General features: G+C 39.4%; 1 protein-coding gene across 4 annotated transcripts in view; it reads left to right on the top strand.

Annotated features, from left to right (window-relative positions):
- USP15 (ubiquitin specific peptidase 15) overlaps window positions 1-22134 on the top strand; it is a 138573-nt gene extending 116439 nt beyond the window's left edge. For 3 of the 4 annotated variants that reach the window (XM_048835942.1, XM_048835941.1, XM_048835943.2), the window contains 11 exons: window positions 4991-5074; window positions 5178-5272; window positions 7081-7272; window positions 8243-8358; window positions 9380-9655; window positions 10053-10123; window positions 10498-10613; window positions 14043-14192; window positions 14892-14995; window positions 15808-15896; window positions 20237-22134. In XM_048835942.1, the coding sequence (XP_048691899.1) occupies window positions 4991-5074; window positions 5178-5272; window positions 7081-7272; window positions 8243-8358; window positions 9380-9655; window positions 10053-10123; window positions 10498-10613; window positions 14043-14192; window positions 14892-14995; window positions 15808-15896; window positions 20237-20416 (1473 nt within the window). In that variant the 3' untranslated portion in view covers window positions 20417-22134. Of the gene's footprint in view, window positions 1-344; window positions 704-1290; window positions 1764-4990; window positions 5075-5177; window positions 5273-7080; window positions 7273-8242; window positions 8359-9379; window positions 9656-10052; window positions 10124-10497; window positions 10614-14042; window positions 14193-14891; window positions 14996-15807; window positions 15897-20236 lie in introns of those variants that run through there. The other variant, XM_048835944.2, reaches the window with a different exon arrangement.
- The last annotated feature ends 1965 nt before the right edge of the window (window positions 22135-24099 follow it).

The following is a 24099-nucleotide window of genomic DNA, read 5'->3' as shown; positions in this document are numbered from 1 at the left end:
TGGACACAATTCGACGGTATTGGCCTCCGGGAGCTATCCCAGAGTGCTCCATTGTGACCGCTCTGGCCAGCACTCTCAACTCAGATGCACTGGCCAGGTAGACAGGAAAAGAACCATGAACTTTTGAATCTCATTTCCTGTTTGGCCAGCGTGGCAAGCTGCAGGTGACCATGCAGAGCTCATCAGCACAGGTGACCATGATGGAGTCCCAGAATCGCAAAAGAGCTCCAGCATGGACCTAATGGGAGGTACGGGATCTGATCGCTGTTTGGGGAGAGGAATCCGTGCTATCAGAACTCCGTTCCAGTTTTCAAAATGCCAAAACCTTTGTCAAAATCTCCCAGGGCATGAAGGACAGAGGCCATAACAGGGACCCAAAGCAGTGCCGTGTGAAACTGAAGGAGCTGAGGCAAGCCTACCAGAAAACCAGAGAGGCGAACGGCCGCTCCGGGTCAGAGCCCCAAACATGCCGCTTCTATGATGAGCTGCATGCCATTTTAGGGGGTTCAGCCACCACTACCCCAGCCGTGTTGTTTGACTCCTTCAATGGAGATGGAGGCAATACGGAAGCAGGTTTTGGGGACGAAGAAGATAGCTCACAGCAAGCAATCGGAGAAACCGGTTTTCCCGACAGCCAGGAACTGTTTCTCACCCTGGACCTGGAGCCAGGACCCCCCAAACCCACCCAGGGAAGGGACCTCTGGTGAGTGTACCTTTTAAAATACTATACATGGTTTAAAAGCAAACATGTGAAAGGATTACTTTGCCCTGGCATTCGCGGTTCTCCTAGATGTACTCCTAAAGCCTTTGCAAAAGGTTTCTGGGGAGGGCAGCCTTATTGCGTCCTTCATGGTAGGACACTTTACCACTCCAGGCCAGTAACACGTACTCGGGAATCATTGTAGAACAAAGCATTGCAGTGTATGTTTGCTGGCGTTCAAACAACATCCGTTCTTTATCTCTCTGTGTTATCCTCAGGAGAGTGAGATATAATTCATGGTCACCTGGTTGAAATAGAGTGCTTTTCTTCAGGGGACACTCAGAGGAGCCCATTCCTGCTGGGCTGTTTGCCTGTGGCTAAACAGAAATGTTCCCCGCTGTTAGCCACAGGGAGGGGGGAAGGTTGATGGGTAGCCACGCGGTGGGGGGAGGCAAAATGCGACCTTGTAACGAAAGCACATGTGCTATGTATGTAATGTTAACAGCAAGGTTTACCCTGAAAGAGTGTAGCCACTGTTTTATAAAATGTGTCTTTTTAAATACCGCTGTCCCTTTTTTTTTCTCCACCAGCTGCATGTGTTTCAATGATCACAGGATCTTCTCCTTCCCAGAGGCTAGTGAAGCTTAGAAAGAAAAAAAAACGCACTCGCGATGAAATGTTCTCCAAGCTCATGCTGTCCTCCCACACTGACAGAGCACAGACGAATGCGTGGAGGCAAATAATGTCAGAGTGCAGAAAAGCACAAAATGACGGGGAGGAGAGGTGGCGGGCTGAAGAGAGTAAGTGGCGGGCTGAAGAGAGGGCTGAAGCTCAAATGTGGCGGCAGCGTGATGAGAGGAGGCAGGATTCAATGCTGAGGCTGCTGGAGGACCAAACCAGTATGCTCCAGTGTATGGTTGAGCTGCAGCAAAGGCAGCTGGAGCACAGACTGCCACTACAGCCCCTGTGTAACCAACCGCCCTCCTCCCCAAGTTCCATAGCCTCCACACCCAGACGCCCAAGAACGCAGTGGGGGGGCCTCCGGCCAACCAGCCACTCCACCACAGAGGATTGCCCAAAAAAAAGAAGGCTGTCATTCAATAAATTTTAAAGTTGTAAACTTTTAAAGTGCTGTGTGGCATTTTCCTTCCCTCCTCCACCACCCCTCCTGGGCTACCTTGGTAGTCATCCCCCTATTTGTGTGATGAAAGAATAAAGAATGCATGAATGTGAAGCAACAATGACTTTATTGCCTCTGCAAGCGGTGATTGAAGGGAGGAGGGGTGGGTGGTTAGCTTACAGGAAGTAGAGTGAACCAAGGGGCGGGGGGTTTCATCAAGGAGAAACAAACAGAACTTTCACACCGTAGCCTGGCCAGTCATGAAACTGGTTTTCAAAGCTTCTCTGATGCGTACCGCGCCCTCCTGTGCTCTTCTAACCGCCCTGGTGTCTGGCTGCGCGTAACCAGCAGCCAGGCGATTTGCCTCAACCTCCCACCCCGCCATAAACGTCTCCCCCTTACTCTCACAGATATTGTGGAGCACACAGCAAGCAGTAATAACAGTGGGAATATTGGTTTCGCTGAGGTCTAAGCGAGTCAGTAAACTGCGCCAGCACGCCTTTAAACGTCCAAATGCACATTCTACCACCATTCTGCACTTGCTCAGCCTGTAGTTGAACAGCTCCTGACTACTGTCCAGGCTGCCTGTGTACGGCTTCATGAGCCATGGCATTAAGGGGTAGGCTGGGTCCTCAAGGATACATATAGGCATTTCAACATCCCCAACAGTTATTTTCTGGTCTGGGAATAAAGTCCCTTCCTGCAGCTTTTGAAACAGACCAGAGTTCCTGAAGATGCGAGCGTCATGTACCTTTCCCGGCCATCCCACGTTGATGTTTGTGAAACGTCCCTTGTGATCCACCAGAGCTTGCAGCACTATCGAAAAGTACCCCTTGCGGTTTATGTACTCGGCGGCTTGGTGCTCCGGTGCCAAGATAGGGATATGGGTTCCGTCTATGGCCCCACCACAGTTAGGGAATCCCATTGCAGCAAAGCCATCCACTGTGACCTGCACATTTCCCAGGGTCACTACCCTTGATATCAGCAGATCTTTGATTGCGTGGGCTACTTGCATCACAGCAGCCCCCACAGTAGATTTGCCCACTCCAAATTGATTCCCAGCTGACCGGTAGCTGTCTGGCGTTGCAAGCTTCCACATGGCTATCGCCACTCGCTTCTCAACTGTGAGGGCTGCTCTCATCTTGGTATTCATGTGCCTCAGGGCAGGGGAAAGCAAGTCACAAAGTTCCATGAAAGTGCCCTTACGCATGCGAAAGTTTCACAGCTGCTGGGAATCGTCCCAGACCCGCAACACTATGCGGTCCCACCAGTCTGTGCTTGTTTCCCGAGCCCAGAATCGGTGTTCCACAGCATGAACCTGCCCCATTAGCACCATGATGCATGCATTGGCAGGGCCCATGCTTTCAGAGAAATCCTGTGTCCATGTCCTGATCACTCACGTGACCGCGCTGACATCGCCTCCTCGCTCAGTATCGCTTTGCCAGGTTCTGGTGCTGCATATGCTGCTGGATAATGCGTGTGGTGTTTAATGTGCTCCTAATTGCCAAAGTGAGCTGAGCGGCCTCCATGCTTTCCTTGGTATGGCGTCCGCACAGAAAAAAGGCGCGGAACGATTGTCTGCCGTTGCTCTGACGGAGGGAGGGGCGACTGATGACACGGCTTACAGGGTTGGCTTCAGGGAGCTAAAATCAGCAAAAGGGGTGCCTGTACATCAAGGAGTATTTCAGGCAGGACTTCACGGAGGGTTCCAATAAGAAATGGTGCACCTAAGTTGTTATTCTTATTGGAACAAGGAGGTTAGCCTGGCCTCTGATTGATACATGGCTAGATTTACCTCGCTGCACCTTCTCTGTGAGTGACTGCAGTGTGACCTAGAGGAATGAGTCCCCTAGAAGGGGAGGAGGCAAATGAGTACAAAACAAATCTGGTCTATTTCTTGTTTTGACCCACTCCATCTATCTTTTACATCTTTGGCTGGCAGCAGACGGTGCAGAAGGACTGCATGCCATCCACATCTCATGGCTGCTCGGCAGAAGATGGTACAGTACGACTGCTAGCCATCCTCATCTCTTGCCTGCCCAGCAGAAGATGGTACAGTACGACTGTAGCAATCCGTATCGCCTGCCTGCTCACCATAAGATGGTTCAATAGGACTGACTGCAGGACTAAAGAGAATGACCTGGTCAAGTCACTCCAAATTTAGTCCCTGCGCCCATGTCTGTCCAGGCGCTCCCAGCCAACATGGCCAGGAGCACCTCAGACATGACGATGACGGCTACCAGTCGTACTGTACCGTCTGCTGCCACAAGGCAAGGAGTTGCTGCTACTGTGTAGCAAAGCCGTACCGTGTCTGCCAGCACCCAGGAGACATAGGGTGACGGTTACCTGAGCGGGCTCCATGCTTGCCATGGTATGGCGTCTGCACAGGTAACTCAGGAAAAAAGGCGCAAAATGATTGTCTGCCCTTGCTTTCACGGAGGGAGGGAGGGAACGGGGGCCTGACGATATGTACCCAGAACCACCTGCGACAATGTTTTAGCCCCATCAGGCATTGGGACTAAATGCCTAAATCTCAACCCAGAATTCCAATGGGCAGCGGAGACTGCGGGAACTGTGGGATAGCTATCCACAGTGCAACGCTCCGGAAGTCGACTCTAGCCTCGGTACTGTGGAAGCACTCCGCCGAGTTAATGCACTTAATGCACTTAGAGCATTTTCTGTGGTGGACACACACACTCTAATATATAAAACCGATTTCTAAAAAACCGACTTCTATAAATTCGACCTTATTCCGTAGTGTAGACATACCCTTTGTAGTATAGACCAGGCCTAAGTCGTTTTTGAAAATGGGGTATAGGTGTTTTTGAAAATTATTACCCTGTGTCTAAATACATTTCACTGTTGGTTTTTTGTATGGGAAAGAAGTGGCCTCACATGAAATAGCACATTGTAGAGTATTATATGTACTACTAGTATGCTCACTTTTAGACTAATAAAACTGTGGATGTCCAAAATGTATTTGCAGTAACAAATAAACGTAATGAGTAAATCTGTTACATGGTAGGTTATAAATTCCGTATATAATGAGAATCTAAATAAGAATGTAAAGACGCACACTAAGACTGTACACAAACTGTGGACGTATGACAACTTTTCTCAAGCGGCTTCAGTCCTTTAAGAGTGAAAAATTATCACATTTTGTTTTTTAGTACAAAGTAGTAGTTCCGAAAATTGGAAATATACTGGACCTTTGCACAGCACTGTCAACTTTGTCTGGTGTTGCTGCAGATAAGGTAAGACGTTGCTGAGGTAATCATTTATACATAGCCCAATGTTAAATATTTTCAGTGTTTTTAAACCAATTTAAGAGTGACTTAATTTTTTATTTCCTTTTAGATGATAGTTACTGATATATACAATCATAGGTTCCACAGAATATTTGCTATGGATGAAAATTTGAGTAGTATTATGGAACGCGATGACATCTATGTGTAAGTTCAAATAGTCTCTTTTTATTGTCAGGAAATACTTCCATATTGAGTAGGGCTGTCGATTTAATACCAGCTAACTCATGTGATTAACTCAAAAAAATTAATCGTGATTAAAAAAATGTATTGCGATTAATCCCAGTTTTAATTGCACTGTTAAACCATAAATACCAATTGAAATTTATTAAATATTTTGGATGTTTTTCTACGTTTTCAAATATATTGATTTCAGTTACAACACAATATGAAGTGTACAGTACTCACCTTATATTATTTTTGATTAAAAATATTTGCACTGTACAAATGATAAAGAAAAGAAATAGTATTTCTGTAGCGATTGTAGTGCAATTTCTTTATTCTGAAAGTGCAATTTACAAATATAGATATTTTTTGTTACAGAACTGCACTCCAAAACAAAACAATGTAAAACTTTAGAGCCTACAAGTCACTCAGTTCTACTTATTCAGCCAATCGCTAAGCCAAACAAATTTGTTTACATTTACAGGAGATAATGCTGCCCGCTTCTTATTTACAATGTCAATTGAAAGTGAGAACAGGCGTTCGCGTGGTGATTTTGTAGTCCGCTTTGTAAGATATTACGTACCAGGTATGCTAAGCATTCATATGCCCCTTCATGCTTCGGCCACCATTCCAGAGTACATGCTTCCATGCTGATGATGCTCGTTAAAAAAAAGTGTTAATTAAATTTGTGACTGAACTTGGGGAAGAACTGTATGTCTCCTACTCTTTTATCTGCATTCTGCCATATATTTCATGTTGTAGCAGTCTCGGATGATGACCCAGTACGTGTTGTTCGTTTTAAGAACACCTTCGCCGTAGATGTGACAAAACGCAAAGAAGGTACCAATATGAGATTTCTAAAGATAGCTACAGCATTCGACCCAAGGTTTAAGAATCTTAAGTGCCTGAGAGGGACAAGGTGTGGAGCATGCTTTCGGAAGAGTTAAGAGCAACAGTCCGATGTGGAAACTACAGAACCTGAACCACCAAAACAGAAATCAGCCTTCTGCTGGTGGCATCTGACTTGTATGATGAAAATTAACATGCGTCGGTCCACACTGCTTTGGATTGTTATCGAGCAAAATCCATCATCAGCATGGACACGTGTTCTGGAATGGTGGCCGAAGTATGAAGGGGCATATGAATGTTGAGCATATCTGCTAAATACCTTGCAATGCTGGCTACAAAATTGCCACCTGAATGCCTATTCTCACTTTCAGGAGACATTGTAAACAAGAAGCAGGCAGCATTATCTCCTGCAAATGTAAACAAACTTGTTTCTCTTAGCGATTGGTTGAACAAGAAGTAGGATTGAGCGGACTCATAGGCTCTAACGTTTTCCTTTGTTTTATTTTTGAATGCAGTTATTTTTTCTGTACATAATTTATCTACATTTGTAAGTTCAACTTTCATGATAGAGATTCCACTACAGTATTTGTATTGGGTGAATTGAAAAGTACTATTTCTTTTGTTTTTTACAGTGCAAATGTTTGTAATAAAAATAAAGTGAGCACTGTACACTTTGTATTCTGTGTTGTAACTGAAATCAGTATTTTTGAAAATGTAGAAAACATCCAAAAATATTTAAATAAATGATATTCTATTATTGTTTGATTAATTTTTTAATCACTTGACAGCCCTAATATTAAGTATAAATTTGTGTGGAGTTGGATTTAGTTACAGCTAAATAAATTAATTGCATAGAAGAAACATGCAATAAACAGAAGTCTTGGTTTTCTGTCAGATTCTTCTAAATGACCTTTGTCTTGCCTGCTTTTCTATTTTTTAAGATTTGAAATCGCTATCAACAGAACAGAGGATACAGAGCAAGTCATAATTCCTGTTTGTTTAAGGGAAAAGTATAGACATACCAGTTACAGCCACCATAGTGGTTCTTCGTTGTTTGGTCAGCCTTTTCTTATAACAGTGCCTAGAAACAATACTGAAGATAAACTGTATAACCTTCTGCTGTTGAGAATGTGGTAAGAATATTACTTGAAAATTTTTTTAAATGTAAGTAACAGTAATAATCAGGTTCTGTGGATGATTGCTTTTTATATGCATTGTTAGGGAACTCTGATTAGACTTTCATGGGCAGTTATATTTGTTTTCTGTAAAATAAGACTATTTTTTACTCAAGTTTTTAACCTCTTGAGAGCCAAACTAGACTTGGTTTTAGTTTGATTTTTTTAATGGCATTTATGTCATCCAAAAATAGTGTCATGTTTGAAGGAGGGTGGTTATATTTGGGAGGGAAGAGGTTTTTTGGTTTGGGGTTTGTTTGTGTGTGGAGGGGGCGTTGTTTAATCATGGCAGTTAGGGCTTGTCTACATGGGAAAGTTTCACCTGTTGTACCAGATTAGTTATACTGGGATAGCTCTCCCCGTGGAGACTCTCATTCTGGAAAAGGAACATCCACACAGGGAGTTATTCTGGTAGCTGGATGAGATAGTATCTTTTATTGAACCAACTTCTGTTGGCGAGAGAGACAAGCTTTTGAGCTCACACAAAACTCTTCTTCAGGTATAATTATATCAGTTTAAATTCACACCTTACCTTATGCTGATATAACTTTCTCTTGTAGACATGTCCTCATAGTACAAGGTGTACAAAATTTTTCTATATCTGACCAGTTATATAGACAGTGTGGTTGGGATACTAAAAAAACAGAAACTAATATAGAGCAAAGGAGATCGCACACAGTTAAAAAAACTCTATAGAAAAAGCAAGAAGAAATGTGCTTCAGAAACAGTTTGTTGCAGCAATTGATATGAGTTCACTTTATTCATTTAATGTAACTGTGAATCATGGCAGGAATACAGTACGTTGTAAGAGCATTTACACTACCTACTGTATTTTCAGTGCTCTTATTACTTTACAAGCAAATATTCATCTTAAACAAAACCCAGTGGTATACAAATGTTCGTTATTATTTTCAATTGCTTATTTTAGCCGATATGTGAAAACATGTACTGAAAGTGAAGACACTGAAGGATCCCTACACTGCTGTAAGGACCATGGTATCAATGGTAATGGCCCGAATGGAATACATGAAGAAGGATCCCCAAGTAAGGCTTGAATAGTTACACTTGTTTAATATTTTGAGTTCAGTGTAAGATTCATACTTTAATGCCTTTCTGCCCCAATTACGTAATTCTCCCTTTTTCCTCTTGATTCTAACCACCACCCTCAAAGCCACCACATTAAGTCTGTATCACTGCAGGCAAGCTTAAGCTAAAGGCAGTATTAAAAACGGATGTGAGGAGTGTTCATTGTAGCACTTCCAGTTCTCACTTAGCCAGATTTGACTCCCTGGCTGTCAGGATAATATATTGCTACTAGACCACCAGGCTGGCCCCCAAATTTGTTTTAAAATTGTCATTTTGGAGGCTTAAAAGCCTTGATATTTAAACTTTCTTTTGAGTGGTGTAGCTACTTTAAGCTTCAAATTTACTGAACTCAGCAGGACTGTTATTTTTCTTTTTAACTTTTAAGGCAATTTGTTCAAGAGACAGTAATTGCAAGGAACTTAGCAGAATTTGAGTGGCGGTGACCTGTTAGCTAGGAGTTAAACTCTTTAAAATGTGGTATCACGTTTCCTTTTGCTGGTTGGACTCTTAGCATGTTCACAGACATCTGGGTTCAAAAGAGGAAAATATTTTTGTCATAAATCTAGAGAGAGTTTAGTTGAACATTCCAGTGTGTGCTGAAAGCATGAGGAAAATGAAAAGAGGAGTGTGTGAGAACACTGGCTGAAGGGGGAAACATTAAAATGAAATTGAAAATGGTGGTGGTACATACGTAAAGTTGTGTATAGAGTGAGGATGGGTCCTTTCCAATTTGTAAGAAACTGTCTTCAACTATGGTATATGTGGAAGGAGACCATGTGAGGTACTTACCAGAAAATCAAAAAGCCCCAAGTCCTGTAGAGTATAACAAACATCTTACCCTTCAGTCTAGATTTTGCTGGTTTTCCTAATTTCAATAACAATGCAAAACTTTATAGTAGGAGGAAAAATGCAGCACCTTAAAATGCTGCCTAAATAGAATGCACTGTCAGATTTGTTGAATTACACCCTATTTCGTTAGGTGAAATGGAGACAGATGAACAAGATGATGAATCCAGCCAGGATCAGGAACTTCCTTCGGAGAATGAAAACAGCCAATCAGAAGACTCAGTTGGAGGAGACAATGATTCTGAAAATGGATTGTGTACTGAGGAAACTTGCAAAGGTCAACTACTCATGGGACACAAAAAACGATTGTTTACATTCCAGTTCAACAATTTAGGCAGTACTGACATCAACTATATCAAAGATGATACCAGACATATTAGATTTGATGATAGGCAACTCAGGCTTGATGGTAAGTCATTGGGGGATGGGTTTGGTTAAATTTGATCACAATGTTTTTTGTGTTTCTGGTACCATTTCCTTGAACGGCTGTGCCTTCTGTTGGTAGGCTACTCATGTTTTTTTCCCAGTGCATACATGTATGTACCTATGTGCTTATAGTCTGTCTTCAGGAAAATATATATATCATCTCTTGTTCGAGCCAGCGAACATTGTTCAGCTTGACATTGCAAGCTGTTGATTTTTAGAAACACATAACTTTCACACATTTTAATGAAACCAAATTTTTGATTTTCTTAAACTTGTACCAACGGTTATTTTAGTTTATTTTGATTAGTAATCGCTACAAATTAAACATACTTTCAGATAATAAATGTATTTTTGAGGGGAACATGTGTTTTCCTTCTTAGAAAGATCTTTTCTTGCTTTGGATTGGGATCCTGAAATGAAAAAAAGATACTTTGATGATAATGCAGCAGAGGTAAGGCATTTATTTTACACTTCTTTTTCAGCAATTACTAAACTTTTATCATGCAAATATATGGTTTAATGCACTATTTATGTGAAGTGTAGATTTCTAGAAATATTTCAAAGAAAGAGTAGAGAGATATAGTACATTTTGTAATAAACTACTTTACCATAAAAGAAACCCCTTATATCTAACAATTTAGGTGATCTGAGGCTTACTGATTTAGAAAAATAAATCTAAAACATGTGAAACTTAATTACATTTGAACACATTTTGAGCAGTTTTCCATATTTAGGAGCTTGTAGGTACTGTTCATAGTAAGACGATATCACTAAAATGAGTTTTATTTCATTTGTTCTCTTAACTCAAGAAATACTTCTCTTTAGGATTTTGAAAAACATGAAAGTGTGGAATATAAACCTCCAAAAAAGCCTTTTGTGAAATTAAAAGATTGCATTGAACTGTTTACAACAAAGGAGAAACTAGGTGCTGAAGATCCATGGTAAGAGCAAAAATGAAACTTGATGTGCTGAACTAGTTCTGTAGACAGTGTGTTTCAAACTGTGGTCCATGGAGCACTTGCTGGTGAGCTGCAGATTGCTCACATGGTACTTGCAGTCCTTATTCCATCTGCTAAACTGCATGAAAACACAACTAAGGATACATTACATATTTTCTTTACTATGTAAGCAATTTCTGTAACTGCTACTGGGATGTTATATGATTGCATATGGGAAGGGAAACAGTCCATGCTATCATGAATAGGAGGGGAGCTGGTCCGCATTATGAAACCATTCGAGAACCACTCCTGTGCAGATTTGTAGTGCAGTGATGAGAATGAGTATGGTTCTAGCTGAGATTGAAAAGTTTATCATATATTAAACCTTTTCTACACAAACGCTTATTGTGTGTTTATGTTTATATATGAAAAGCTTTGGTTCACTTAAAATTTTCCATTAGCGTGAGAGAGTCTACTTGTTCTAGTGATGTCTCTGCAACTGGTAGAATATTTCAGACCAGTTGGACTTTTTAAATGTACTGGCTGCGTATATTAGGTGTAGTGTTGAATTTTTTCAAACCAATGTATGTATTATAAACTGCTGTTCTTCTATAAGGGGACATCTGAATATTCTCAGTTGTGAGATTTTTCCCTCAGTACCAATGAGCTTTGGGGATCTTTTAGAAAGCAGTTCCCATTGGAACCTCATGAGAGTCTCTTCACAGCACCAGATGTTCAAGAGGCTCCGCAAGTAGCCACCTCATTTCTTCCTTCCTTTCTTCAGCTAGCTTCACTGTGTAACCAGAGAACCGTTCTTTTTTTTTTTTTTTTTTAAACCTAAAATCTCCTGTTAGCTTGTTGCTGTTATTAGTTTGTATTGTGTTCAGGTATAGTTTCTAGATCATTGTGCAGTTTGAATCCCAGGGAGACTCTGTTCCAAGGCATCCTGTCCAATTCAGAAGACCCAGACTAGAGGGGAAAAAAACCTTTTTAAGCAGTGTATTTGATGTCCCCGCACTTACCTGAAATCAAATATACATAATTGCTGCTTGACCTGCCGCATGTGAGGCCATTTTCCAGTTTGTTGCTCAGCATGTAAGGCCTTTACAGCTCAAACTGAGGAGGACAGGCACTCTCTATTTTAGGACTTTCTCACAGTGGCAGCTTTACACATCAGATCCTGGGATCTGCTCTTTGGTCGGAGCTTGTCCTGGCCCCATGCAGAGACAAGAGTAGATTTTCATTGGATTTGAAGCAGTCCAAAATGGGGGGAAAGAAGCTTTTGGTCCTGTGATCCTCAGTTTTATCTGGTTTAAAGTCGAAAGAAATCTGAATCCAGTTTCAGACCTGCTCTGACAACAAGGAGTCAGGGCTGCATTATCTGAATTGAAGTGCTAGAATAGTCTTGATTGATCTACTAGTGTTTTGTTGGTGCTTCCACATAAACACAAACTGGCCAGCGCTGTCAGGGCAGGTCTTGGGAAGTACGGGTATATGAATCTCCTGGATTAATCATCAGATATCCTTACTCCAAAATGGGATGGTCTTGGTTCACTTAATCTTGCAGCTTAGATCATGGGACACTGACGTCTGCAATGGTTCAGAGTATCTTGTAGCAGTCAAAGAAAAAAATCACATTGAAATGTTACACCTAGAAATGGAAAAGGTTTTCTCTGTGGCAGCAGATTAGTGCCTATCTCTGTGCTGTGCTCTACTTAATGTATTATGGACTGTTTAATATAGCTGAAGTTTCTTTGCCTCTTCATGTAATCAAAAGTTATTTGTCTACCATCTCAACATACCACACACTCTCATAGACTCTTCAAACGTCCCACCACATGGAGAGCATGTCCTGATGGGAGATGTCAACTTAACGCTTGTCATAGTTAATGACTGTGACCTTTGAAACTTTGGGGAAAGTCCACTTTATTCCATTAGTCACTAACAGCTTTCTGAATCAAAATTATAACTTCAAGAAAGGTGAGAGACTTGCAGGCTTTGATGGCTGATCGTCCCTTTGCCATATTCCAAAGGCACAAAGTTGTCATGATCATGCAGGTTCATCCAAGATGCTTATCTTTAAATAAATAAATAAATAAACTGACTGGTTCCATCTAAACCAGACTATGTAATATCCTGGTTTTCTTTCCAAAATGTCATTCTCAACAGGGAAAGGTAGATGCCCACACCCTCAATGTTAAGAGGGCTTTGAGGTTTTTAATTGGATAAAACTAAGTTTTATATAAGAAGTTACCTGAACTTTTTTTGTATCTTTTGGAAAGCAGTGTAAGAAGAATGTCATTTCCACTTAGAGCCTATCAAAATGCACATATGCTGACCATGGCTTTTTTTCTCTTTCCCTCTTTCGGCTGGGAAGTTGGTACACTTGTTTTTCTTTAAGCTAGATTGTATTTTTAATGTCTATCAAAGGCACCCAGAGGGTTTTTAAACATTTCCTAGAATCTAAATTAAAAATTAAAATTGCCCTTTGGCTTTGGTATCAGCACCTGGTAGCCTTGGAGCTCAGGCTTGTAGGGCTAAAGCAACATCATTGACCTGCTTCAGCAAGGATTCCATCATAGAAATATTCAATATTCTACCTGAAATTTTCTTTATGCAGCGCCATTCTCTTAATTTGTCATCTTGATGTGATGTTTGTTTTGGGAGGGCAGTTCTGCAGTCCTTTCTAATTAGAACTTAGCCTGCCTTCCTAGCAGTTATACTGTTACTTACATTTGCCTAAGTGGAAATATGCGGAGGCTGCTTCAAAGAAAAGATTATTTTTCATGATTCTTACCTGCCCCACCTTCCCTACTTCTTTGGAATTATATTCTCTCAAAGATTCAGAAGACGGAACCAAGGCAGCTAGGGATTTCACAGCCTCTTATCTCTGTTACAAATGTCCATTGCTGTTAGTGGGAGCTTTTGTGGTTGCAGTGGTCACTGCATTTCTTGAATGCTCTAAGTTCAATGGCAGTGGGGTGGGAGCATATCCCACAAGTGTGGATGTGAGAAGTGACACTTGAAGAACCACAGTTACTGGTAAGTAAGCTCTTTCTTTCCAGATGCTCATAACTTGCTGAAATTTTCCATATTCCTTCAGCTTCTTTTGAGTTCAGAAGGTTAAATTTTTTCTGCTTTAAAAAAACCTATAAAGACCAGCACCAAGGCATATTATATAGTATCTTTGCTATTTGACTTTTTTCCTTTATGTTTATATTTCAAATATTAAAAATAAGTCTTGATCCCTGGAGTGCTTGAGCACCCACAGCTCACATTAATTTCAAGAGCGCTATCTTTCAGGTTCAGGCCGTTAAACAGTGAACTGAAGGTTTACACATTCAGCTTCCAACCTGATATATCTTTCTTGTTGGTGATACACTTCAACACCTGCACTCTTTACGAATGCTAAAGTGACTGTCTTTCTTTTAGGTATTGTCCAAACTGTAAAGAACATCAGCAAGCAACCAAAAAGTTAGATTTGTGGTCACTGCCCCCAGTACTGGTAGTACATCTAAAGCGCTTTTCTTACAGCAGATATATGAGGGACAAGCTGGATACATTGGTTGATTTTCCAATAAAGTAAGAAAAACTTTTGAATTGAAATATTTAAATGTTAGCCTTCACATTTCTAACATGCCTGACATTTTGAGATTAAATTAAATACGTTTTAATTAAGAGTTATATACAATGGGTCCATGCTTAATTTGCAAAATAGGTTAGTTCAGATTTACAGATCAAGTCAAGCACTAATGGGGAAAAAGCAATACTCCTGAGCAGAGGACCTAGAAAATGTAGGCTGTGGGAGGGAGGACTGAGTAACATGAAACAAGTAAAATAGTCAGATAGGTGTGAAAAATAATTCACTGAGTGGTATTGGGCAAAGGACTCTGGAAGGAGATGTTTGACTTTGACAGCTACAGGTTAATGTATGTTAAGGTACCGTATACAGGCAGTTGAACAAAGTGGAAGCCAGGACAGGTGTTTGTTTGAAGCTAACTTATGTTTACATTATTTTTTATGTAAATTTGAGAATAGAGAAGGGTGTGTATGTACAAACTCTGATCCCATACCTGTTATAGATCAGAAGAGAGAGAGAGCATGTGCACTCCCAACCTTTCCAATATTGTGTCAGTTGTGTTTTCCTGTATATGAGGCTTTGTGCCACTGTTTGGCTCCAGTAGGATAGATTTTAAAATAAAAGGGCCCGAAGACAACACTCAAATGTTAAGCAGCAGTTGGAAAAAAACATTAACATAATATGAGTTTTTCTTTAAACAGTGACTTGGATATGTCAGAGTTCCTCATTAATCCAAATGCAGGGCCTTGCCGCTATAATTTGATTGCTGTGTCCAACCACTATGGAGGAATGGGAGGAGGGCATTGTAAGTTAATTTTGAACACCATCATTTTACTTACTAACTTTCTTTTCGTGTTTTATTTTGACTCTTTATTAGCACTAAAACTGACTCTTATTAATCAGCTGCATTTTTTAAAAATGGCCAAAGGGCAAAAAAAAACCCAAATCCATGTCATTTAATTCTGTTCCTTGAAATGTATACACTAGTTGAACACAAATATCTATTTGAGATGAGCTTTTGAGAATAGTGTTAAGTTCTTTTGAAATTTGTGTTGGCTGAGTCTGTCATGGAAGGGACATATTTATCCTCCAAAAAGCACTACAGTGCTGTAATATAACTCGCTTTGCCTTCCTGGTCTGAGATTTTATATGCAATTATGCCTCTCATTCAAAGGGAGGAGAGGAATGAAGAGGTGGGTAAAAGCCTCTAAGATCCTTTATTCTGGCTGACTGCCCTATCCTTTAAATGCTCTTTTTGATAAGGTGAAAGCTAAATTGGCATATGCTTTTCTTGCTGTTAATGGGGTGAAAAAATACCTAAACCTGGAATACTTGGGTCAACATAATGAAAAAGAAAAAGGCTGGTTGGAAGTATGAATCTTATAGCAATGATATGGCTACTGTTAATAAGTTTATACCATATTATCTATAAGAAGATTCAAAAGTCATATGTTTGATGAGGACCAGCTTGGATCCTCTATAGATTTATTTTGCTCAGTTGCCAAAGTTCTTATGTTAACATGCTTCTTTTGGGTCCTAGATACTGCTTCTTATGTTAACATGCTTCTTTTGGGTCCCAGATACATTCAAAGGTAACATGCTTCTTTTGGGTCCTAGATACTGCTTTTGCAAAAAATAAAGATGATGGAAAATGGTACTACTTTGATGACAGTAGTGTATCAACTGCATCTGAGGACCAAATAGTGGCAAGTATCCTTGTTTTTTTATTTGTGTAAGGGACAGTGCAAATACACACAAGTTTTTGTTTACATTTCAAAAACCAGCAGATTTCAGCAGAAGTCTGAGGACTGTTTGCATGTTTGTTATATTTTAAGCGTAGCAACAGCTATCTACCGGTCTTAAGGTAATGGTTCAAACTCTTGCTCAGCAAACTTTGCCCTGTTTATTAAATTCTACCTTTAAAACACTCTCCCACCCCAAACTAGCAAGCCAGAGCTCACCTCTCTTGTGAGAAAGCAACTGCAAAGAGGGAAGAAAAGGACATGTGTCTAATATTAATTAATGCGGGGGGGAGGGAGGGACACCATTGAAACCTTAAAGGGATTTTGAAAAATGTTCAGATATAATGTTGCATTTATACTAGGGCTGTCGATTAATCACAATTAACTCATGCAATTAACTTTGTTGAGTTTTAATCGCGCTGTTAAACAATAGAATACCAATAGAAATTTATAACATATTTTTGGATGTTTTTCTACATTTTCAAATATATTTATTTCAATTACAATACAGAATATAAAGTGTACAGTGCTCACTTTATATTTTATTACAAATATTTGTACTGTAAAAATGACAAACTAAAGAAATAATATTTTGCAATTTACCTCATACAAGTACGGTAGGGCAATCTCTTTGTTGTGAAAGTGCAACTTATAGATGTAGATTTTTTTTTGTTACATAACTGCACTCAAAAACAAAACAATGTATAACTTTAGAACAGCAGTTCTCAAACTGTAGGTTGGGACCCCAAAGTGGGTCGCAATCCCATTTTAATGGGGTCGCCAGGGCTTGCTTAGACTTTCTGGGGCCCAGTGTGGAAACTGATGCCCAAGCCCACTCCCTGGGCCTGAAGCTCTTGAGGCTCAGGCTTCAGTCCCACTCCTGGGTAGTAATTTTTATTGTTAGAAGGAAGTCACGGTACAATGAAGTTTGAGAACCACTGCTGTAGAGCTTACAAGTCCACTCAGTCCTACTTCTTGTTCAGCCAATCGCTAAGACAAACAAGTTTGTTTACATTTATGGGCGATAATGCTGCCCGCCTCTTGTTTACAGTGTCACCTGAAAGTAAGAACAGGTGTTCCCATGGCACTTTTGTAGCCAGCATTGCAAGGTATTTACATTCCAGATATGCTGAACATTTGTATGCCTCTTCATGCTTCAGCCACCATTCCAGAGGACATGCTTCCATGCTGATGACTCTCATTAAAAAATGTGTTAATTACATTGTGACTGAACTCCTTGGGGGAGAGTTGTATGTCTGTCTCCTGCTCTGTGTTTTATCCACATTCTGCCATATATTTCACGTTATAGCAGTCTCAGATGATGACCCATCATGTTGTTCATTTTAAGAACACTTTCACTGCAGATGTCACAAAACGCAAAGAAGGTACCAATGTGAGATTTCTAAAAATAGCTACAGCACTCAAACCAAGGTTTAAGAATCTGAAGTGCCTTCCAAAATCTGAGAGATTTCAGAAGTCTTAAAAGAGCAACACTCTGCAGAAACTGCAGAACCCGAACCACCAAAAAAGAAAATTAAACCTTCTGCTGGAGGCATCTGACTCAGATGATGGACATGAACATGCATTGGCCTATGCTGCTTTGGATCGTTATCGAGCAGAACCCATCATCAGCATGGACGCATGTCCTCTGGAATGGTGGTTGAAGCATGAAGGGACATATGAATCTGGCACGTAAATATTTTGTGATGCTGGCTACAACAGTGACATGCAAATGCCTGTTCTCACTTTCAGGTGATGTCAACAAGAACCGGGCAGCATTATCTCTTGCACATGTAAACAAACTTGTCCGAGTGATTGGCTAAACAAGAAGTAAGACTGAGTGGACTTGTAGGGCTCTAAAGTTTGAAATTTTTATTTTTGAATGCAGTTATTTTTTGTGCATAATTATACATTTGTAAATTCAACTTTCATGATAGAGATTGCACTACAGTACTTGTATTTCATGAATTGAAAAATATTATTTCTATTTTTACATTGCAAATATTTATAATAAATAAATATAAAGTGAGCATTGTACACTTTGTATTCTGTGTTTGAAATTGAAATCAATATACACCTCTACCCCGATATAATTCGGTCCTCTGGAGTCAAAAAATCTTACCGTGTTACAGGGGAAATCACGTTATATCGAACTTGCTTTGGCCTCGAGCATTTCCGTTATTAGTACAGTATTTGACACAAGAAATTTTATTCTTGGTGTTGTTGTTTTAGAAAGGGCACATCTGATGTCGCCCTTCACATCAAGCCCGGGGTTGGGGCTCGCAGCTGTGTGCCAGAGTCGGAGCTCGCAGCAATGCAGCCCTGACAGGGTTGGGGCTCACAGCCCGGGGTCGGGGCTCGCAGCAGCGTGTCCCTGTCGGGGTCGGGGCTTGCAGCCATGCGTCTGGGTCGGGGCTCACAGCCCAGCGCTGGGGTCGGGGCTCGCAACTTGCAGCCATGTGCTGGGGTTGGGGCTTGGACCCCCACATAACCGGGTCGCGACCCCCAGTTTGAGAGCCAGTGTTATAGACGAGACAGAAAAACATTTTTGCTTTACCGCGTTATATCCGAATTCGTGTTATATCGGGGTAGAGGTGTATTTAAAATTTGGAAAACATCCAAAAATATTTTAAATAAATGGTATTCTCTTGTTTAACAGTGTGATTAGTCACAATTAAGTTTTTTTAATCGCTTGACAGCCCTAATTTATACATTATATACATTTACTCTACTTTGCATGTTAACGGAAGATGTTTTTAGTGTTTTTGTTCACTAGGATTGTTTTCTGAGCATTTCATATTATCCCATTTAGACTTATAAGTGTAGACATAATGTTGAACTTATGACACCAGACTGTGATGTCAAATACATGATTATTTACTATAGCATCCACGTGGAAAGAGCTGCTCTCAGAAAGAGAGCCCTTATTTAAGTGCACACATTCATTACTAGACAACAGAACTAAATAATACTTGCCAAATTCATTTGTCTGATTTCTCCAGGTTGTTTTTCAGTGTGACGTGATGCCATTAAACTAAGGGTGTCAGCTTTGACAACACTGAACATTTCTTAAAATAATCTTACAATAGTATGGTAAAATCCCTGGAGTTGCCATAAATTTGATTAGACATTTCCTCTGGTGCTTTCTTGAGTTCCGTTAATCTTGTCCTTGTTTGTTTGAGTCACAGCAATTAGGATTTAGTGCTAAAAGAAAAGGAGGACTTGTGGCACCTTAGAGACTAACCAATTTATTTGAGCATAAGCTTTCGTGAGCTACAGCTCACTTCATCGGATGCATACTGTGGAAAGTGTAGAAGATCTTTTTATATACACACAAAGCATGAAAAAATACCTCCTCCCAGTGCTAGAAATTTCAACAGTCTATCCAGGCAACTCATCATATATATAATTTATAGTGATCTCCAATTGCTAAATTCTAGGTTCCTTATGCAAACATTGAAGATGTTCAAAATTGGCCATGTAAGTGAGTTAGGTGCTAAATTTTCTTAGTTAAAATCCCATTACTTCTTGACCAAAACAACACAGGATGGGAGAGAATCGAGACACTTGTATGCAGAGGGGTCATTTTAATGTGTCAATTGGCTTATTTCTGCATGGTATTCATTTCTGCCTTGCTTGGTAATTCTTCATTTGTTGTATTTGATTTAATGTAGCCAGGGGGGTGGGGGAAACTTGATTCTTTGTTTGCTGTTGTATACTCTGACACCGGCATTGTGACACTACAGTAGTTTGTCAGAGCAAACTGCAGTGATATAGGGCATATGTTTATACTGATAAATATGGCTTCTTTGTGGGGGTGGAATTTAAGTTAACTATAAACTTATTCAAATTTCCTCCCCTACCCATCCCAAAAAATTGTACTGAGCTGTGAATGAATCTTGTTTCCTAGAAAATCCAACACTCCCAACATAAAACAATTACATACTTACAATCATGGAAGGCTAATAAAGGTAGCACTCGTTGTTAGAGACACAAGGTGGGTGAGGTAATATCTTTTATTGGACCAACTTCTGCAGGTGAGAGACACAAGCTTTCAAGTTTACACCAAACTCCTCTTCAGGTCTGGGACACTAACTCAGGCCAGGTCAACACTGCAGACCTATATCAGTATAACTACGTTGCTCGGGGGTGTGAAAAATCCACACCCCACGCAACATAGTTTTTTATGACCTAACCCCCATGGAGACAAAGCTATGTTGATGGGAGACCTTGTCCCAAAAAGCAAAAGATTTGCCTTTGATGATCATTAAGGTAGTAACAGTTTGTTTTTTCTTGTTTGACAGTCCAAAGCAGCATATGTGCTCTTCTACCAGAGACAGGACACTATCAGCGGAACTGGGTTTTTCCCTCTTGATCGGGAAACTAAACAAGGTGCTTCAGCTGCCACAGGCATCCCGTTAGAGAGTGATGAAGACAGCAATGAGAATGATATAGAAAATGAAAATTGTATGCACACTAACTAATAGAAGACCTAGAAGCCATAAAAAGAAAGACTTTCTCATTGGAGATATCTATAGAAAGAATGAAATTGCCCACCAAATTAAAAATAAAATCTGAGATGGGGAATTTCAGATAACAGAATGTAAATCCTTTATTGCATTTTAACATGTGCAGTACTTGAAGTGAAACACAATGAAAACTTTAACAGAAATTGTCTCTAATACATTTACAGTCTTGTATTCACAAGCTATCTATAGGATATCACAAATAAACCCCTTTTAAGTTTTCTGCTGCTGTTTTGATGAATTATGTTTTCTTCATTTGGGATGTGAGTTAATAACTAAAATGTTAAATTTGTGGACTTTGGTCATTTATTTTCTTAGTATTACGAGAATACTACGGTGGAGAGCCTAGTTTTTGGATGATTTTATTCATGTATATTAGGCTGTCACATGTACTACTATTATTTAGCTAGTACATGTGGCATAAATATGAGAAGTAGTATTCCTGAAACACCAAATTTTCAAGTTTCTCCCTAGAAATTAATGTTGACCAATTGTAAACTCAATCATGATAGAAGAAAATATCTTGAAAAGGTGTTTTAACCTTTTGTGGAATAGTTAAACATCCAGAATATTATGTTCATCTTACTGCTGCTGTGGAACAGGTTCTGGATTTCATGCTGAATTAACAAACATTTTTCAATTAAATGTAAGTATCCCTTGTTCCTTGTTGGATCTACTAGGTTGACATTATAATTCCTGTTATCTTGCTTATAAGACATGCATAACTTTAATCTGGTGTCACTCCAAAATTTAAAATTGTGCTGTAAGTTCCCCGCCCATGTGGGTAGTTTGGCAGCTTTCAAACTACTTTGTAATAGGGACAAATTTAATAGTATTCTGTATCCATAGTAATGACTGTGCGTCAGGCTTAGATAAAAGAATTTTTTCCACATAACTTGCCTTTAAATTGTTAATGAACAATTGGTTTTAAAGGTAGGTCTGTTAATTTTCTTTGTGTGTTCCTGATGGAATTCACCATAGCCTTACAGCTTTTCTCAAAAGGTAACTTATTATAGGAGAATTGACATTTGCATGTTCAAGAGTCAGAACCTGTACAGTATATAAAGCATACAAACCTTGAATTGGATTTTAGTTAACCATGTTCAAGGGTCCAGGATGCCAAAAATAAGTGTGACAGTTTGAAACATTTTTAATTTGCTGCTTTCCCTTTGATCTAGTTGGACAAATGTATTGTTGATTTGTATACAATACTGCCTTCGATAGGCGCTCTTAAGTGTGGGAGCACACTTCACATATCTACTACCTGAAAAATTGCTTTGTGTCCCACTGTTATGAAAAGCAAAAAGTATGATGTTCTTCACTTGAACTAATCGAATACAATAGGTTATAAATTGTGTATTGTAAATAAAAGTTCACTCTGTGAGTGCACATTTTGGTAAATTATTTATTTATGTTAGCATTAAAAAGTTTAAAAAAATTGCATTTGACCAGGATATAAATGAGGTATGTTGGACATGGCTTTGCATTATACCTTGATATTAAAGCTGGTGTTTCATCCTGGTATTTTAAAGCTGCTTTCTGAGTTTTTTTTAATGTAAACTAACCTCCTGCATGACAGAGGTTAAAATTTTGTCTGCACTTGAGTTCACTTGGGTTTACATTTCAATTGCGCATGTTTATTTATACAGATTTCAATAAAGCTATTCAAGGCCTTATTTAGTCTTTCAGTTTCTTACTAAAAAAAAATCTTGCCAAAAGGTTTTGCTTAATGGGTAGATGACCAAATGCTACCAGAACCTACATAATCCTTGGTTACAACATAGTCATTAATAGCTAATCACAATAAGATGTGTGGTATTTCCAGACCACCGGTGGAACATGTGAAATGACTTGGTTTTTTTCTGTCATCTATCTAGCTCCAAAAGGCAATAAGATAAATTCTTAAAGTTAATATGTCACATGATGTAAGAAATCTTAATCACTACATCTTTATAAAGATGGTCACTAAACATGTAGTGTTTCAACTGTAATAAAGAATAATTAGCACTCCAAAATAAGGTGCCATCTTAAGTTTGGCATAAGTTTGAGACATAGGAAATGTAGCTCTAATCCTGAATGCATGAGAAAAGCTAGTTTGAGTTGTAACATTTGGAAAAATATGTTGCTTTAACTATTTCATTTAAATAATGTTTAAACATATTTTTCAGGTACTGAACTTCAAGCTTATGAGAAAAACCTAAATCTGTAGCCTTCACTTACTGCCTCCATTGCTGGTGGTAAATTTCAACCTCTGATGGAAAATATTGCTTACTTTTTGCAATGTTTCTAAAGATGTTGCTTATTTTCAGCAACATTCCTATATGTTGCCTCTGATAACTGAAAAAGCCCCATATCATTATTCTAGTAGTATGAGAAGTGGGCTTGCATTCAGGAGACCTAGATTCCCAACTCTGTCACTTTTCTCCCACCCAGTCCTTGGATTTACTTCGTGCCAGTCCTTGTTTGGCACATCTGGAGTTTTTTGGAATCTTTTTTTCCCTTTGCCTTGAAAAACATTTCTGTGAATATCACCAGTGTAGTGGCTATTGAAAAATATGCAACAGTGGCTTCAACATGTTTTCTTAGGCTGGGACATAGACAGAAATTATTTGATCTCATCTGTTTTGGGCCATGAATAGCTGGACTGCCGTACATGTTCCCAAATTGGAAGCTTATGGGTACCTGTGTATTTCCTTCTGCTACGCTGAGCAGTCATTAGTCACAGATCAGGATCGGTCCAGTCCCTTGGACTTTTTGACGTATTAGCATTTATGTATAGTAGTTTTGTTTGTTAATTTTAAGAGCTAACTTTGGAAACATTCATTTTTCTGGCAAACAGGCTGTGGCCAAGTAGAAGGGGTTTCCAGGTAACATAGGCTGTGTTTTGTATGCAGAGGGGCTTGCTCTGCAGCAAGTGAGATTTAGGAGATATTAGGAAAAGATACTAGGAAAAACTTTCTAACTATAAGGGTAGTTAAGCTCTGGAATAGGTTACCAAGGGAGGTTGATGACTTCTCAAGGTCCCTTCCAGCCCTACATTTCTATGATTCTATGACTTATTAGCAACTTAAGTGTGTTTTTCCAGGAGCACTTTCCATGTTGTCAAGTTGCCATGTTAGTAGTTTAAAAGAATGATTAGAAACAAAATTTCAGTATTTTTGCTTTCAAGGTGGTAATGTATAGCTCTAAGTTATGCTAAAGGTTTGTTTATTAAGACTCACATAAAACTTTGTGAAGTTAGGCTAAGAAGGATCTTATGTTAAAAACAGATTTTAAATTACTTAGAGTGAAAATATATATAAAGGTGGTAATCTGTTTTTGCAAATGCTTAAATATATATGCTTATAGTCAGGGAGTATTATATTTGCACCACCTGCAAAATGTAGGAAACGCCCTAAGGTTGTGCTTGTCCTCTATGTAACTCAGACAGAGAACAAAGGTTTAAAAAAACCCTAAAAAGTTCAAGTGCCAAATTGAGTGTTAGAAACAGAACCAGCTTCTTCTCTCACAATTTACAAAAAGCAAGAGATAAGATCAATAAGAGTACAGCATACTAAAAAAATAAATAAATAAAAGTAGAAAGTTAGGAAGGCAAAGAAAGGCGCAACCAGTTACCAAAAGATAGCTTCAGTGTGACAAAG

Source organism: Caretta caretta, chromosome 1 (genome assembly GCF_965140235.1).
Source record: "Caretta caretta isolate rCarCar2 chromosome 1, rCarCar1.hap1, whole genome shotgun sequence".
Classification (NCBI taxonomy): Eukaryota; Metazoa; Chordata; order Testudines; family Cheloniidae; genus Caretta; species Caretta caretta.
The sequence above is the reverse complement of the archived record's forward strand: the minus strand, read 5'-3'. Positions and strand labels throughout refer to the sequence as shown.